An 18,148-nucleotide genomic window follows, 5' to 3' on the forward strand; every position below is an offset into this window, starting at 1 on the left:
ACCTCACAGCAGGCAGGGCTAAGAGCTGTGCTCTCACCCTAGAATCCAGAGTCTTCAGTCCGATACTGCACTGCCTATCTTTCCTCTAAAACCATTTCCCCACATAGCTCAGTAGGAAAGAACGAAGGCTCAGAAGTTAAACTCAGCATTTCCAATCTCCATTTCTGTGACTTTAAGAAAGTCATGGGACTGACCAGGCACGGTGGCTCAAGCCTGTAATCCCAGCACTTTGGGAGGCCGAGGCGGGTGGATCACAAGGTCAAGAGATCGAGACCATCCTGGTCAACATGGTGAAACCCCGTCTCTACTAAAAATACAAAACATTAGCTGGGCATGGTGGCACGTGCCTGTAATCCCAGCTACTCAGGAGGCTGAGGCAGGAGAATTGCCTGAACCCAGGAGGCGGAGGTTGCGGTGAGCTGAGATCGTGCCATTGCACTCCAGCCTGGGTAACAAAAGTGAAACTCCGTCTCAAAAAAAAAAAGAAAGTCATGGGACTTCCCTCTCTGGGATCCCCTCCCGCAACAGTGTGGGAGCTCTCTCTACTTTTCTTTCTCTCTCTCTGCCTAATAAATTGCTCTCTGGGAATAAAAAAAAAAAAAAAAAAAAAAAAAAGGAAAGGAAAGGAAGTCACGTTACGTGACATTTCTGTAGCAGGAAGCACTTACAATTTCTGTGATTTTACCTCTCTGAAACTCAGATTCTTCTTTATTTATTATGTGTATTGTTTTATTGTTCATTGATGTGTCCCAACCTCCTAGAATAGTTCCTGACACACAGTAGGTGCTCATTAACTGAATAACTGTGGGAAAATGTATTCAATAAATTAATAGCATTTATTTTAGAGGATCGTTTTGATGATTAAACAAGATTATGGATGTAAAAATGGGGCTGGGCATGGTGGCTCATGCCTGTAATCCCAGTGCTTTGGGAGGCCAAGGCAGGCAGATCACCTGAGGTCAGGAGTTTGAGACTAGCCTGGCCAACATGGCAAAATCCTGTCTCTACTAAAAATACAAAAATTAGCTGGGCGTAATGGCATGCACCTGTAGTCCCAGGTACTCAGGAGACTGAGGCATGAGAACCACTTGAACCCAGGAGGCAGAGATTGCAATAAGCCAATGTTGCACCACTGACCCCAGCCAGGGTGACGGTACGAGACTCCATCTCAAAAAAAATTAGATATAGATGTAAAAATGCTTAGCTCAAATTAAATTATTATTACTAATAAGTACTATGCAATACTGCCTCTACTGAGGTAGGGTGTTATTTTTTAGGCCCATTTTATAGATGAAGAAATTGAGGCTCAGAGGAGGAAAGGGACTAGCCCAAGGCCACATGGCAAGTTAGAGGCAAAACGAGGCATTAGAACCTGGGTGTTCTGCTGCCTGGATTCAGTGAATGCCACCATGCAGGCTCCTGTGGGTGCCTGGATTAGTTATCTATCGCCAGGTAACAAATCCTCTTGCAAATGTAGTGGCTTAGGGCCGGGCTCAGTGGCTCACACCTGTAATCCCAGTACTTTGGGAGGCTGAGGTAAGTGGATCACAAGGTCAGAATTTAAAGATCAGCCTAGCCAAGATGATGAAACCCCATCTCTACTGAAAATACAAAAATTAGCCAGGAACGGTGGCAGGTACCTATAATCCCAACTACTCAGGAGTCTGAGGCAGGAGAATTGCTTGAACTCAGGAGACAGAATTTGCAGTGAGCCAAGACCACACCATTGCATTCCAGCCTGGGTGACAAAGCAAGACTCTGTCTCAAAAAAAAAAAGAAAAAAGAAAATGTAGTGACTTAAAACAATGCACACTTATGATCTCACACTTGCTGTGGCTTCTCTGGGTGTTCTACTTCAGCATGTTTCATGTGGCTGCAATCAAGGCATTGGCCCAGGGTCTGCAGTCTCATCTGAAAGCTCAGCTGGGGCAGGATCCACTCCCATGCTTACTCACGTGGTTGCTGGCAAGATTCCATTCCTTGATGGTTTTTGCGCTGAGGGCCTCAGTTCCTTGCTGGCTGTTGGCCAGAGGCTACCTTCAGTTCTTTGCCAGGTGGTCTTCTCCATCAAAGCAAATACATGAGAAGAGCCAGGGAGAGAGAACACCAAGATGGAAGTCACAGTCTTTTATCACCTGACCTCAGAAGTGACACCCCATCACTTTTGCTGTCTTCTAGTCATTAGAAGTGAGTCACTAGGTCTTGTCCACCCTCCAGGGGAGGGGATGATACAGGCTGTGCCACCAGGGTGGGGGGCATTGGGAACCACATCGGGAGCTGCCTACCCCTCCCCGCTCCCCTTCCAGGTGTCCTTGTGACTCTGTGGATTATTGACCGCCTGGGGCGCAAGAAGACCATGGCCCTGTGCTTCGCCATCTTCTCCTTCTGCAGCCTCCTGCTGTTTATCTGTGTTGGAAGGTGGGTGTCTGCAGACCTAGTTGTGAGGATGGGCACAGGTGGAGGTGCAGCTCCAGGTGTGAGTGTAGGTGTAGGTGTGGGTACAGGCACAGGTGTGAGTGCAGGTGTCTGTGTAGACCCAGGCATGGGTGCAGACCCAGATGTGTTTATAAGCCCGAATGTGGGCACAGGTGTGGATTAGACCCAGGTGTGGGTATAGCCCCAAGTGTGGGCACAGGTAGGGGCATAGCCCCAAGTGTGGGCACAGGTGTGGGTTAGGTGCAGGTATGGGCATAGCCCCAAGTGTGGGCACAGGTGTGGGTTAGGCCCAGGTATGAGCATAGGTATAGGTGCAGGCCCAGGTGTGGGTGTTGGCCCAAGTCGGGGTACAGGCCCAGATGTGGATGGAGGCCCCAGTGTGGGCACAGGTATAGCTGCAGGCCCAGGTGTGGGTGCAGGTATGGGTACAAGCCCACGTGTGGGTATTGATTCAAGTATGGGCACAGGTGTGGGTACAGGCCCAAGTGTGGGCACAGGTATAGGCGTCGGCCCAGATGCAGATATTGGCCCAAGTGTGGGCACAAGTGGGAGTGCCGGTGTCAGTGCAGGCCCAGGGGTAGGTGCAGATACAGGTAAAGGTGCAGGTGCTCACTAGGACTGAGGCTCATGGCTGCCTCACAACTGAATAAAAGATCAGGCCCCGGGAGGGGGCCTCTGATGGGAGTTGTCCGGGGCGAGGGGAGCTTTGGCCCCAGTTTTGCTTTCATGATGCCAAATTTAGACTTTTGACATCATCTCCCAATGAGAGCGTACCTGTAGCTATTTAATTCATATGCATATTAAAACTGTTAACTTGTTCAATGTAAATATTTCAAATTGACCCAATTTTAGCATTTCTCCATTTTTCTATTCGCCAAGAGCCTCAAAATACAGAAAAGGCTTATGCCTCTCTTGATCGCTGAGAGGCCCCAGGCCATACCCGGTGAGGAATCTGTGGGCCACCTCCTGGCCTGAGGAAACTTGGGAGATGTAGCTTCAACCCTGAAATGTTGGTGTTCTGGGACATTTGTGGGAACAATGGGACAGAGGGTTGGAATCTGAATTATCCTAAGAATACTGAATAGTGGTTTACTTCCCCCAGCTCAACTGGCCCCTGGCACAGTTCCTGCTGCACCTTCAGCCAAGTTCTTGTCTGAGCTTTCCATTATTTATATATACTTCTTCCTAATCTTGCACCCATCCTGGGCGCCACAGATGTTTTCTTCTCTCAGCCGGGTACTTTGGAGAATGATGAACTTGTAAAAGCATGCCTGTCAAGATGGTACTGAAATATGTATGCCTACATGCCTGTATCAATGAGCGTTGGGGAGGGGTAACCTTTGCCAATTGCAAGGGCGTTAATACTGCCTGGGAAGATAAGACTAGGCTGAAACAAGCAGACAGAAAAAGATGTCATTATCTGTCTTTATCCTCCTCCCCTAGAAATGTGCTCACTCTGTTACTCTTCATTGCAAGAGCGTTTATTTCTGGAGGCTTTCAAGCGGCATATGTTTACACACCTGAGGTAGGAGGGGTGTCTGAGAGCTGCTTGGGAGCGGGCGGTGGGGAGAAAGTGGCTTGGGGGATGCTCTGCTTCCAGAAACCATTGAAACGAATGAGGTGGCTCTTGCAGAGGGAGTGGATCATGAGAGAATTTAAGTATTCTGATCTTTTACAAAGAAAATATATTTCTGTATTGTTTATGTAATTGCGTGAATTGAAATATTATATATAAATGCATATGGTATGCACTCAAAAAGTATGCCCTGAATAAGTAATCACGCTTGTAATCCCAGCATTTTGGGAGGTCAAGGCGGGAGGATCACTTAGACCTGGAAGTTCGAGACCAGCCTGAGCAACGTAGGAAGACCCTCTCTCTAAAAAAATAAAATAGAAATTAGCCAGACTGTGGTGGTGCATATCTGTAGTTCCAACTACTCTGAAGGTTGAGGCAGTAGGATCACTTAAGCCCAGGAGGTGAAGGCTGCAGTGAGCCATGATTACGCCACTGCACTCCAGGCTGCACAATAGAGCAAGACCCTGTAAAAAAAAAAAAAAAAAAAAAAAAATGAGGTAGATGTCTATGTATTGATGTGGATAGGATTTTAAGACACACTACTGAATGGAAAAGGCAAATTGCAGAATAATATATATTATATGATACCATTTATGTATTTTTAAAATGCTATTTCCATATGTATATTTTTTAACATATCTGGGAATACACATTCCAAAGATATCCCTAATAGTAGGGTTCTAGGGGGAGAATTTTCCTGGCAGAGAGAGTGGATCATGAAAGAATTTAGGTATTTTGATTTTTTACAAAGAGAATATTTTTCTATATTGTTTATGTAATTGGGTGAATTGAAATATGTATAAATGCATATGGTATGCACTCAAAAAATATGTCCTGAATAAGTAAGTGAATGAAGATGCATGTACTATAGATAGCCACAGAAAAAACTAGAGGAATATACATCAAAATGTGACAAATCTCTTGAGTGTTGCGATCCTGAATGAGTTGTATATTTTCCTCTTTATGTTTTTATTCTTTGCAAGCTTTCTGCACTGAGCATTTCATTTATTAGAAACATGCCAGCTAATGTAATGGAGAACTCCCAAAGTGGAGTGTTTTGACACAAGAGCAGCATGTCGCTTATAAAAGCGGTCAGGCCAGGCACAGTGGTTCACGCCTCTGTAAACCCAGCACTTTGGGAGGTCAAGGCAGGCAGATCGCTTGAGCTCAGGAGTTCACGACCAACCTGGGCAACATAGTGAAACCCTATCTTTACAAAAACTACAAAAATTCGCTGGGAATGGTGGCACATGCCTGTTGTCCTAGCTACTCAGGGTGGGGCTGCGGTGGGAGGATCACCTGACCCCAGGGAGGGAAATAGAGGTTGCGGTGAGCCATGATTGTGCCACTGCACTCCAGCCTGAATGACAGAGTGAGACCCTGTCTCAAATGAATAAGCGAATAAAATACTATAAAATAAGAGTCCATGCCGGGCGCGGTGGCTCAAGCCTGTAATCCCAGCACTTTGGGAGGCCAAGGCAGGTGGATCACGAGGTCAAGAGATCAAGACCATCTGGTCAACATAGTGAAACCCCGTCTCTACTAAAAATACAAAAATTAGCTGGGCATGGTGGCGCGTGCCTGTAATCCCAGCTACTCAGGAAGCTGAGGCAGGAGAATTGCCTGAACCCAGGAGGCGGAGGTTGCGGTGAGCCGAGATCACGCCATTGCACTCCAGCCTGGGTAACAAGAGCGAAACTCCGTCTCAAAAAAAAAAAATAAAATAAAATAAAATAAGAGTCCAATATGGGTGGTCTAGGTTAGGGGACAGCTTTCCTCCTCCAGTGATCTGGGGACCCAGGCTCCTCACACCCTGTGCCTTTCTTATCCAGGGATCTTACCCCAGGGGACGTTTGGCAATGCCTGGGAATATTCTGGATTGTTATAAGGTAGCAGGGGGACGCAGAAGTGCTACTGGTATCTTGAGGGTAGAGGCCAAGGTTGCTGCTAAACATCCCACAGTGCACAGCAGACCCTCCCCGCCATGACAAAGAATGAGCCACCCCAAAGCATCTGTAGTGCCCAGGCTGAGAAGCCCTGCCTTAGGGCCATGGAGTCCTCCTCCCAGCCAGAAGACAGGGGAGGGGAGAGGCGAAAATGCACCCTTCTTAATGACCTTGGCCTGGAAGATACACAATCCCTTCTCACTTTGCCTAGGGGAGAACGAGGCACGTGGACCCTACTGGGTGCAAACTGAGAGACTGTAAACATTTCCATCTCTCTTTATGAAATTCCTTGAAAGCCCATGACCCAGGCTTCAAGGTGAACTCGTGAAAAGAAGGTAGAGGGCGACATCTGAGTTCTGAACGTGTGGCAGTTCCTGGTGGAAGAGTCTTTGGGGAGTCCCACCCTCGGATAGGGAAGATCCCTTTCCTGGGTTCTCACCCACAGCTTTGCCTCTTGCCCTAGTTCTGAGTTGAACCTCCCATTCCCTTTGGGGCGAGGATCCCTGTCCCTTAAGGGCATAACCAATACAAAAGGGATTTGCCCTGACTCCGGGCTGCCCCTGGTGTTGGTCCCATCAGCCTGGAGCTGGAGCAGAGGGAGGAACCTGCATGTCCCCACGCCCACATCTGTCCCCGGTGTTTCAGGTCTACCCCACGGCAACACGGGCCCTCGGCCTGGGCACCTGCAGTGGCATGGCAAGAGTGGGTGCTCTCATCACTCCGTTCATTGCCCAGGTAGGTGCTGCCCCCAAATACAGAGAGGTGGGGGGTGACAAAACGCACAGCCAGCAGTTACTACATGCTGACCGTCTGCAGAGCCCTTGGGGTGCATTAGCTCATTCTATCCTAACAGCACACCTGGGGACAGAGGAAATATTGCCTGCAGGTGAGAAGACAGAGGCTCAGGGGATAAAATGACATGCCCACGGTCATGCAGTGGAAAGTAGACAATCCAGAAGTCAAACCAGGTCTTCCCTGTGGAGCAGATCCTTGGGCTGCTTTATGATTTGCTTAAAAACAGTTTGGATGAAAACCAGTGGGCCATGGTAAGCGAATTAATGCAAGAGCAGAAAACCAAATACCGCATGTTCTCTGGGAGCTAAGCATTGAATACATATAGACATAAAAGTGGGAGTAGTGGACACTGGGACCTCTAGGCTGGGGAGGAAGGGTGGGAGGCATGGGCTGAAAAAACCACCTATTGGGTATTGTGCTCCCTACCTGGGTGATGGGGTCATTTTTACCCCAAACTTCAGCATCATGCAATATATCCATGTAACAAACCTGCAGTGGACCCACTAACCTGTGACAAAAGCGGAATTTTTTTTTTTTTTAACTAAAGGAAAGAAGGGTTGGGTACTGTCTGGCTCACGCCTGTAATCCCAACACTTTAGGAGACTGAGGCGGGTGGATCCCTTCAGGTCAGGAGTTCGAGACCAGCCTGGCCAACATGGTGAAACCCCCATCTCTACTAAAAATACAAGGATTAGCCAGGTGTGGTGGCAGGTGCCTGTAATTCCGGCTGAGGCACAAAAATCGCTCAAACCCAGGAGGCAGAGGCTGCGGTGAGCTGAGATTGTGCCACCACACTCCAGCCTGGACGATGGAGTGAGACCCTGAAAAAGAAAAAAAAAAAAGGAAAGAAAACAAGCAGGCCAACATGATTTAGTGGAAGACAAATATGCCTGTTCCTGCCTTTTGAATCAGATCATTAGACGTCAGTGCAGAATTCTGCAACTCTTCATGTATCATGAAGCATTTCTATCTAGGGATCTTAGTAAGTCTTTGCTTTTTGAATATCTAGTTTTTCTTCTGTTTGCATCACTTTCTTATTGAGATAAATGTCACATAACAAAATTACCCGTCTTAAAGGGAACAATTCAGTGGCATTCAGCACATTCACAGCTTTGGACAACCACCGCTTCTATGTCGTTCCAAAACCTTCTGATCACCCCAAAATAAGCCCCTGGACCCACTGAGCAGTCATTTCTCATTCCCCACCTCCCCCAAGCTCCTGGCAACCACCCATCTGCTTTCTGCAGATTTGCCAAGTCTGAATATTTCAAAGAAATAGAATTCAAAGACATGTTTAGCCAAGTGTTTCTGTTCTACTTTGGTTTTGGCCATTGTATGGCAGTCCTGACTGATATTGGTTGAGAGTTCACCATGTGCCTGCATGGTGCCAGGTGTCCTCAAGAGTCTTCTCATTAGGAAGTGACACCACTCTATGCCCATTTGGCAAATGAAAAAATGGGCTGGGCACGATGGTTCACACCTGGAATCCCAGCACTTTGGGAGGCCGAAACAGGCAGATGATTTGAGGTCAGGAATGGGAGACCAGGCCGGCCAACATGGCGAGACCCTCTCTTTACAAAAAATACAAAACAATTAGCCGGACGTGGTGGCATGCACCTGTAGTCCCAGCTACTCAGGAGGCTGAGACAGAAGAATTACTTGAACCCAGGAGGTGGAGATTGCAGTGAGCATAGACACACCACCGCACTCCAGCGTGGGCAACAGAGTGAGACTCCATATCAAAAAAAAAAAAAGAGAGAGAGAGAAAATGGGACTCAGCTCTGCCATGTGCCATGTGCCGAAAACTAGGAAGCTGGCACAGGCACTGCACTGTCCCAGAGGAGAGCAGAGTTATAAGGCGCCCAGACTCAAGCTTAGCAGACCCCAGTTCAAATCCCAGCCCCATCCTTATTATCTATATGAACTTGGGTAGGAACCACTTATCCTCGTTGAGCCTCAATTTTCTCCTTTGCAAAATGGGGATGAAGTACTTGGCTCATAGGGCTGTGGCATGGCATCTGTGTTGGTCTGCTTTGTGTCGCTTTAAAGGAATACATGAGACCAAGTAATTTATAGAGAAACAAGATTTATTTGACTCACAATTCTATAGGCTGTACAAGCATGCACCAGCATCTGCTTGGCTTCTGGTGAGGCCTCAGGGAGCTTTTACTCGTGGAGGAAGGCAAAGCAGGGGCAGTCATGTCACATGGAGAGAGAGGGACAAAGTGGGAGAGGAGGGAATCACCAGATTCTTTTTAGTAACCAGATATCACGAGGGGGCCTGATGTTACCAGTACTGTTCAGTGGTTGGTGATGTCTGTGCTTCAGAAGGGATGCTTTCACCAACCTGTGTCTCCTTCCCCAGGTGATGCTGGAATCCTCTGTGTACCTGACTCTGGCGGTTTACAGTGGCTGCTGCCTCCTGGCTGCCCTGGCCTCCTGCTTTTTGCCCATCGAGACCAAAGGCCGAGGACTACAGGAGTCCAGCCACCGGGAGTGGGGCCAGGAGATGGTCGGCCGAGGAATGCACGGTGCAGGTGTCACCAGGTCGAACTCTGGCTCTCAGGAATAGTGACTGATGGGGGACTGAGCTGGTCTTTGAGGCTGCAGAGCTCAGGGGGCTGGCGGGCCCCAACTGGGGCACTGATTGCCAACATCAAGAACTCACCCAAGAGTATGACCTGGACCAACAGGGTTTTGTGTCTTGACTCAGCTTGCTCATATTCATTGAGGTCCACCCAGGGATGGGGCGGTATTGGCTCTAGGGAGTTTTCTGTATATGTGGAGAAAGGTTTGTTCATAACCTGTGGATCTGCATGGGGAAACTACCCATATTAGGAGGGTCTGGTGATGCCAGCAACTAATCGGACACCATCCAGAGTCACCCGGCCACACCCTCGGTGAACAACCAAAAGATCTCTCTGTAGATACCGTCCAGGCCCAGGCCCATGTGACACCTGCCACCCACCCACCGGACCTGTTCAGTAGGTTTCTCCCACACCCACAGCCCCAGGCTTTCTTCTTTGAAGTTGCAGGTGATCTAGGCGTGGTCTCAGCAGCTATTTCCTGGCAGGGCCCCCCTCTGTTTGCCTCCCTAGAGCCTGACCAGTGGATTCTCTGGCAGATGGACATTGTGCATTCAAACTGGAGCCACCTGCCCCCACCCAGGCCCCTCTGGAGTTGCCGTTGTTGGCACCAAGGGATCCAGATGTGTCCCTGGGGACAGCTGGACTTGTACCGGGTGACAGCCTCAGGAAGCTGTTACCCCCTGGGAACTGAGGACTGAGGTCAAAGGAAAGTGAATCAAGCTCAAGTCAGAGCACGGGCCTCCCCTTCTGAAGCAGCCAAGGCCATGGTTGGGATTCTTTCCTGACCCCCTCCTTGGTCAGGCTGAATAGTGACTTTTTTTTTTTTTTTGAGACAGAGTCTTGCTCTGTCACCCAGGCTGGAGTGCAGTTGCACGATCTTGGCTCAATGCAACCTCTGCCTCCCGGGTTCAAGCAATTCTCCTGCCTCAGCCTCCCGAGTAGCTGAGATTACAGGTGCCCACCACCATGCCCGGCTAATTTTTGTATTTTTCATAGAGGCGGGGTTTCACCACGTTGGCCAGGCTGGTCTTGAACTCCTGACCTCAAGTGATCTGCCCACCTCGGCCTCCCAAAGTTCTGGGATTACAGGCGTGAGCCACCACACCCGGCCTGAATGGTGACTCTTGATGGGAAAAAGTTTACTCAGGTTCCAGGCACAAAATCCAAAAGCCAGGGCTTTGGGTTCTGTGTAGATGGCTGAATGGGCAGAGAAACCAAAAGGATGCTACGCCCACCATCTTGTCCCATGGGAATGCAAAGCTGCTCCTCTGTCCAGGGCCTTCTTGGTCATTACACAAAGGCAGCCCCTGGGGTTCCAGTCATGGAGCCTGGCATGGAATGGAGAGGGGCGGGAGGACTCAGGTGTGTGAAACGTGTATGTTTTCAAAGGAAGGGGAGGGAAGCCAACTGGGTTTTGAGTTGGTCTCTGCAGGCAACATCACTTCCGGGATTTGGTTTACTGAAGCCTTTTTTGCCCATGGTGAAGGCAGGGGACCTAGACAAGGAGGGAGGGAGCTGGCAGATCCCATCAAAGGCCAGAGCCGACTGACCTACTGCTTGAAGTAGACGTTGCAAGGAAGCCAATGTGTGCGTTCATCTCCTATTAAAACATGTCAGTGATGGACATCGCAAGAGTCTAAGTTTATTCACTGTCATCACGTCCTAGTGACAGTCCAGCCTAACGGCCTAGCTACCTTTGTTCATCGGAAATCATCTCAATGCTTTGGTATGATCATCTCCTTTACAACAATGGGGAAAGATGTACCATTGACTGCCAACATTGTGGCTGAGCCTGTTGGAAACAATGCTTTCTTCTAATGGTGTGCAGGTCATGATGGGGACTTCTTCAAGCTCAAGTTCTAGATCAACTGCAAACAATACTGTGTCTTTAAAATATGGATTGCAGCCCCCTCAGCCCAGGCAGTTGGAGAGGAGGTGGCTTGGCAGATCCCTGCCTCTCTCTGACAACCACATTTCCTTGAACCATGTGTGGCTGTAACTCTCATTACTTCTGGACAGCTGAGCTCTCCTGGGTAACACAGAACTGTTGCTTGTCTCTTTTGCCTTCCGGCTGGTCAGATGCTGCTGGATGATCGTGTCTGCTCCCTCACCCTAGAATAACCCAGTGAGCTGGGGGCTGGTGGGGGAAGAGTGCTTGGTGGGCAGGAATATTTCCCAGGGACTGGGGTAAAGGGGTTTACACTTGAGGGCTTTCTCTACATGAGAAATGAAAGTTAAAAACTCTTTGCCTTCTAAATAGCCTGCCCTTTTCAAAAAATCAATATTATCAAATGGTACAAGAGCTATCACAAAAGGCACCCAAACCTCTGAATACACGAGACCTTTAGCCAAAGACATTTGTATCTAATTTTGAACAATCCTATTCAAAAAGCTCCTATTTTCGTTAATGGAAATGCCATGTTTCTTTCAGAGTTAGGAAGGATCTAAGAAAGTGGCAGATATTTAATGTAGCCAGAGCTATATATTTCTGTCTTTCTCCTCAAGTATTCTCAAAAACATGTAACTGACCCTGGTGGTGTTCCCAGTGGCATGAAACAGTATCTTAGGAATTAACTTTGAAATGGATATGGATATTCATTGTTTTTAATATAATATTAAGCAATAGAAAGCCTTGAATGATGAGATCAAGAGTCTCCCCTGCCATTACTTTCAATGGCAAAAACCACAATTACTTTTTTTTTGAGACAAAGCCTCAGCTCACTGCAACTCCGCCTCTGAGGATTAAGTGATTCTCTCACCTCAGCCTCCTGAGTAGCTGGGATTACAGGTGCCCGCCTTGATGCCTGGCTAATTTTTGTATTTTTAGTAGAGACAGGGTTTCTCAAACTCCTGACCTCAAGTGATGCATCCACCTCGGTCTCCCAAATGCAATTACTTTTGCACCAACCTAATAACAGTCATCCCAGTCAATAGTGGTTTAAACCATTAGAACCAAAACCAGGCAGAGATCAGGAAAGGTTCAACACTCGACAGTATCATCAAGAACACAGCTTCTTTTTGACTTTCCTTTTCACCATCCTCTACATGTTGGCCATTTGACTCTGTGCTTGAAACCTCATGGTCACAAAATGGCTGCCCTGTGCCAGATGTCATATTTATTTTTGAAGAAGATAGAATGGGAAAGGGGCAGTCATAAAAGGTTTTCTTTCAGAAGAGTCTGTTGCTTCTGGTTAGAAAAGGAAGTCCCCCAGCAGATTTACCGTTGCTTCTCATTGATCAGACCAGGGTGGTGTGCTGATCCTAGCACGCATCCTGCTGTAGGGCTGGAAGAAAGGGCCTGCCAGTATTAATGGATGCCCACAGCCTCTTGAACACAAAACTGGGATTCTGTTAGCACAGAAGAATAATAGCAATGGCTGTTGGATGGGCGATGGTTGCGAAGAGGAGCCTGCCATGGTTGTGTAGGCTGCAGTGCCCTCATCAGCGCTGTTTCCATTGCAAGAGGAATAAATTCTACTCGGGCTAATTAAAATGTAAAAATCAAGCTTTATTGTAAGACTGGGATCAGTAGTTAATTTCCTACTGGAGAACGTCAGGCAATGCAAATCAGTGAAATGGAAAAGGCATAAAGAACAAGAGCAGGGACTGTAGCAGAGAGAGAAACACCAGCCCTGTCTGCAGAGGGTGGCTGCAACTCCCTTCCACCTGATGTGCCACTGTCTGTCCAGTGTGACCGGCTCTTCCAACGTTTAAGAGAGGAGTCTAGGTTTTTCTGTGAAATCTCCAAATATTAGTGTATTAGATCAAAAATGTTCAAATGACGTTTGAGTTCAATAAAATGCATCTGCAGTGAAGCTTTGGTTGATGAGCTGATGGTTTGTAGCTTCTGACAGTTTAGAGAGATTGCATAGCAAGAAAGTACAGCCTGGTGTCATTCTGTGGAACAGGGAGCTGGGCCCTGAACCACCAGGACCCAAGACCACTGCCCCTCTGAATCTGTGGCGCTCATTTCTGCCCTTTTCTGCAGACTGGCTCCCTTCTGTTTCCTCGTGGCTGCTGTGTATGCATGATCATGCACAGGGCTTCCGTGGGCTTGTAACAGCTCTGCAAACACACCTGACTCAGCTGCTCAGTGCCCCACTTCTGAATCTTCAGGAAAGGAAGCTGATTGGCCCAGTTTAGTGTTGGGTAGAGTCCTAGTCCAATTCAGTTGGGTCGTAAAGGAGTGGTGGGGAGGTAGATGTGGTGGCACTGTCCTGCCCTTTAGCAGGGTGGCACAGACAATTGTGGTATGCCTGTTCTCAAGTCTGTTCATCAGAAACAGATCATGTCACGGCAAGCGGTCAGTATGCATGGACTATCCAGCGTGTACTGGACATGATATTCAACACTGAGGATGCAAAAAATCATAAAACATAGTCCTGGCTGGGTGCAGTGGCTCATGCCTGCAATCCCAGCACTTGGGGAGGCTGATGTGGGAGGATCACTTGAGGCCAGGAGTTTGAGGCTGCAGTGAGATTTGATCATGCCACTGTATTTCGGCCTGAATGATGGGGTGAGACCCTATCTCTTAAAAAAAAAAGAAGAAGAAGAAGAAGAAGGCTTGCCGGGCACAGTGGCACGTGCCTGTAGTCCCAGCTACTCAGGAGGCTGAGGTGGGAGGATTGCTTGAGCCCACGAGTTCTGGGCTGTAGTGTGCTATGCCGGTCGCGTGTCCGCACTAAGTTCAGCATCAATATGGTGACCTCCCGGGAGCGGGGGACCACCAGGTTGCCTAAGGAGGGGTGAACCGGCCCAGGTCGGAAATGGAGCAGGTCAAAACTCCCGTGCTGATCAGTAGTGGGATGGCGCCTGTGAATAGCCACTGCACTCCAGCCTGGGCAACATAGCGAGACCCTGTCTCTTAAAAATTAAAATTTAAATTTAAAAAAAAGAAGGCTGGGCGCGGTGGCTCATGCCTGTAATCCCAGCACGTTGGGAGGCCTAGGCAGGTGGATCACCTGAGGTCAGGAGTTCAAGACCAGCCTGGCCAACATGGTGAAACCCTGTCTTTAAAAAAATTTAAAAAATTTAAAAAATAAAAATAAAAAAGAAAAGAAAGCTGAGCTTGGTGGCTCACCCCTGTAATCCCAGCACTTTGGGAGGGCAGATGGGAGGATCACTTGAGCCCAGAAGTTTGAGACCAGCCTGGGCAACGTGGCAAAACTCTGACTCTAAAAAGGTGGTGTGCTCCTGTGGTCCCAGCTACTTGGAGGCTGAGGTGGGAGAATCACCTGAGCCTGGGAAGTTGATGCTGTATCGTGCCACTGCACTCCAGCCTGGGTGACTGAGTGAGACTCTGGTTCACAAAAAAGGGGAAGAAGAAAGAAGAAGGAGGAGGAGGAGGAGGAGGAGAGGAAGAGGAAAAGGAGGAGGAAGAAGGAAGAGGAAGCGGGAATGAGATCTTCCTTATCTTTGGGCTCCCACAGTGTACTAGGGAACATGCATGCACACATTGTGATACAGTGTAATATGGGTGCTGACAGAAAGTGTCATAGGAGACCCAAGGGATGCCAACTCTGGAGCTCTAGAGCATCCTGAAGCATCTTCTGACTCCTCAAGGATTTAGGGATTTCAGCCAGACTTTGGTCACTGGTGGTACCTTACTATATTCCATATTTGAATATCCACATACATCACATATAATCATTCTCTCTTTTTTGAGATGCTGTTGCCCAGGCTTGTGTCGAACTCCTTGGCTCAAGTGATCTTCCCGCATCAGCCTCCCAAGGAACTGGGATTACAGGAATGAGCCATGGTGCCTGGCAATAATCATTCTCAATTCATCAAGAGTATTCTACGACGAACCATTAAAATTCCCCAACCCTCACGATGCCAGAGAAGACAGTGCTTTCTAAATTCATCAATAAGAAAACAATTCCACTCCCGATAGCATCAAAACAAATAAAATACTTAGGAATAAATTGAACAAATGGAGTATAAGACCTACAAACTACAAAACATTGCTGAAAGAAATTGAAGATCTAAATAAACGGAGAAACATTTCATACGCATGAGTCAGAAGACCCAAAACTGTTAAGATGTCAGTCCGTACTCTCTAAATTTACCTATAGTTTCAACACAACTCCTGTCAAAATCTCTCAGCTGGCTTATTTTCATTTTTATTTTTATTGCAGAAATTGACAAGCTGGTTTTTTTGTTTTGTTTTGTTTTTGTTTTTGAGATGGAGTGTTACTCTGTCACCCAGGCTGGAGTGCAGTGGCACAGCCTCAGCTTACTGCAACCTCTGCCTCTTGGGTTCAAGCGATTCTCCTGCCTCAGCCTCCCGAGTAGCTGGAAGTACATGCATGTGCCACCATGCCCAGCTAATTTTTGTGTATTTTTGGTAGAGTTGCCTCAGCTGGTCTTATTGCCTCAGCTGGTCTTGTTACTCTAGCTGGTCTTGAACTCCTGGTCTCAAGTGATCAGCCGGCCTTGGCCTCCCAAAGTGCCGAGATTACAGGCGTGAGCCACCATGCCTGGCCTGGCAAGCTGATTTTAAACTCATACAGAAATCAGAAGGACCCAGAAAAGCCAAAACAAAAATCTTGAAAAAGAGGAATAAAGTTGGGGGACTCACACTTCCTGATTTTAAAATATACCACAATGCTATGGGAATCAAGTGTGGTACTAGCATAAGATAGATCCATGGAATAGGGTCCAAAAATAAGCCCATACATTTATTTTTATTTTTATAATGGAGACAGCATCTCACTCTGTCATCCAGGCTGGAGTGCAGTGGTGAGATCACAGCTCACTGCAGCCTTGACTTCCCGGGCTCCAGCGATGCTCCCACCTCAGCCTCCCAAGTAGCAGGGACTACTGGTGTGCATCACCATGCCTGGCTAATTTTTTGTATTTTTGGCAGAGACAGGGTTTCCCCATGTTTCCCAGGGTGGTCTTGAATTCCTGAGCTCGAATGATCCGCCTGCCTCGGCCTCCCGGTGTTGGGATTAGAGGCATGAGCCACTGTGCCTGGCCAAACCCATACATCTGTAGTCAACCAGTTTTCCACAAAGGTGCCAAGACAATTCAATGAGGAAAGAATCACCTTTTCTGAATTCATCGAGCTGCTAAGAACTCACTGAAAATCTGGTTGCAAATTGCCTTCAGGACAGACGTAGTGTTAGGCAAAGGAAAAGTATAACACATCCTCCGATAACCATTGTTTTGTTACAATCATGATGAGAAAAAAAAATTCCAGCAGGGGCCTCTGTCTGTGTGGAGTTTGCTCTTCTCTCCACGTCTGCATGGGTGTTCTCCAGGTATCCTGATTTCCTCCCACACCCCAGAAATGTGCATGTGATATTTATTTGTGTTTTTATTTTATTTTAATTATTTTTTTGGAGACAGCCTCGCTCTGTCACCCAGGCTGGAATGCAGTAGCGCGGTCAAGGCTCACTGCAACCTCCGACTCTCGGGTTCAATTAGTTCTTGTGTCTCAGCCTCCCATGTTGCTGGGATTACAGGTGTGCACCACCACACCTGGCTAATTTTTTTAGCAATGACATTAAGTGAAGACTTCCTGTATAGAAATCAAACACTGCAAAATCTACAGAACTATCTGGGTTGCAGGATTTCCCTATGATCCTTCTATTCTGAATTTTAGGACACATTTTCAAGGAGGTTCTTACCATTTGCAGAAAGAAGAAGAGGGTCATTTTGGTTCTGAATGTGGTGACTCCTGGCCCCATACAGTTTTGTGAGTTCACTGTGTACTCAGTCCTATAGGATTTCTACTGACAACTAGCCTTGGCTGGCAGGTAGGGATGGATCATTCTCCCTAGAGCAGCTGTCCCCAACCTTTCTGGCACCAGGGACTGGTTTCATGGAAGACAGTTTTTCCACAGATGGGGTGCTGCAGTGGGTGGTGGTAGTTCAGGCATTAGTTAGATTTCTCATAAGGGGCCGTGGTGGTGGCTCATGCCTGTAATCCCAGTACTTTGGGAGGCCAAGGTGGGTGAATCACTTGAGGTCAGGAAGTTCAAGACCAGCCTGGCCAACATGGTAAAACCCTGCCTCTACTAAAAATACAAAAAATTAGCCAGGCATGCTGGCACGCCCCTGTAATCCCAATTACTTGGGAGACTGAGGCAGGAAAAATCACTTGGACCCAGGAGGCGGTGGTTTCAGTAAGCACGCCCAGCCTGGGTGACAGAACGAGAGTCAGTCTCAAAAAAAAAAAAAAAGATTTCTCATAAGGAGCACGCAACCTAGATCCCTCGCGTGCACAGTTCACATAGGGTTCGGGTTCCTATGAGAATCTAATGCCGCTGCTGATCTGACAGGAGGCGGAGCTCATCGCTCGCTCACCCACCGCCCACGCCCTGCTGTGTGGCCCAGTTCCTAACAGGCCACAGACCATTATCAGTCCTCGGCCTGGGGTTGGGGACCCGTGCCCTACAGAATTTTAGGTTAGGTGAAGAAATCACTTTGGTCAAAAACTAAATGCTGGGTCTCACTCCACGCACCGGGAAGTGCCCCTGCCCAGGGAGCCTTGTTAGAGTCCTCTCATCTTGGCCCACTGGATATGAGGAAGAGAGAGCTAGTTCCCTTCCAATGTGTTTGCAGAGAGAGTTCAGGAAGAGGCCCAAGCAATCCCTTCATAGCTCATACTCCCCTCTTCCCCACAATTTGGATTCAGTGTTGTGTGGTAGTTGAAAGTGAAGCGCTAGGCTGGGCATGGTGGCTCACATCTGTAATTCCAGCATTTTGGGAGGCCAAGGTGGGCGGATCACAAGATCAGTTCTAGACCAGCCTGGCCAACATGATGAAACCCCGTCTCTAACAGAAATACAAAAATTAGC

General features: G+C 48.0%; 1 protein-coding gene across 1 annotated transcript in view; it reads left to right on the forward strand.

Moving 5' to 3' along the window:
* SVOP (SV2 related protein) overlaps positions 1-13,156 on the forward strand; it is a 104,075-nt gene extending 90,919 nt beyond the window's left edge. The window contains exons 13-16 of the mRNA XM_003932278.3: positions 2,307-2,418; positions 3,880-3,961; positions 6,604-6,693; positions 9,119-13,156. Coding sequence (XP_003932327.1) covers positions 2,307-2,418; positions 3,880-3,961; positions 6,604-6,693; positions 9,119-9,325 — 491 coding nt within the window. The 3' untranslated portion in view covers positions 9,326-13,156. The remainder of the gene's footprint in view (positions 1-2,306; positions 2,419-3,879; positions 3,962-6,603; positions 6,694-9,118) is intronic.
* The last annotated feature ends 4,992 nt before the right edge of the window (positions 13,157-18,148 follow it).

The sequence above is a fragment of the Saimiri boliviensis genome, chromosome 7 (assembly GCF_048565385.1).
Source record: "Saimiri boliviensis isolate mSaiBol1 chromosome 7, mSaiBol1.pri, whole genome shotgun sequence".
Classification (NCBI taxonomy): Eukaryota; Metazoa; Chordata; class Mammalia; order Primates; family Cebidae; genus Saimiri; species Saimiri boliviensis.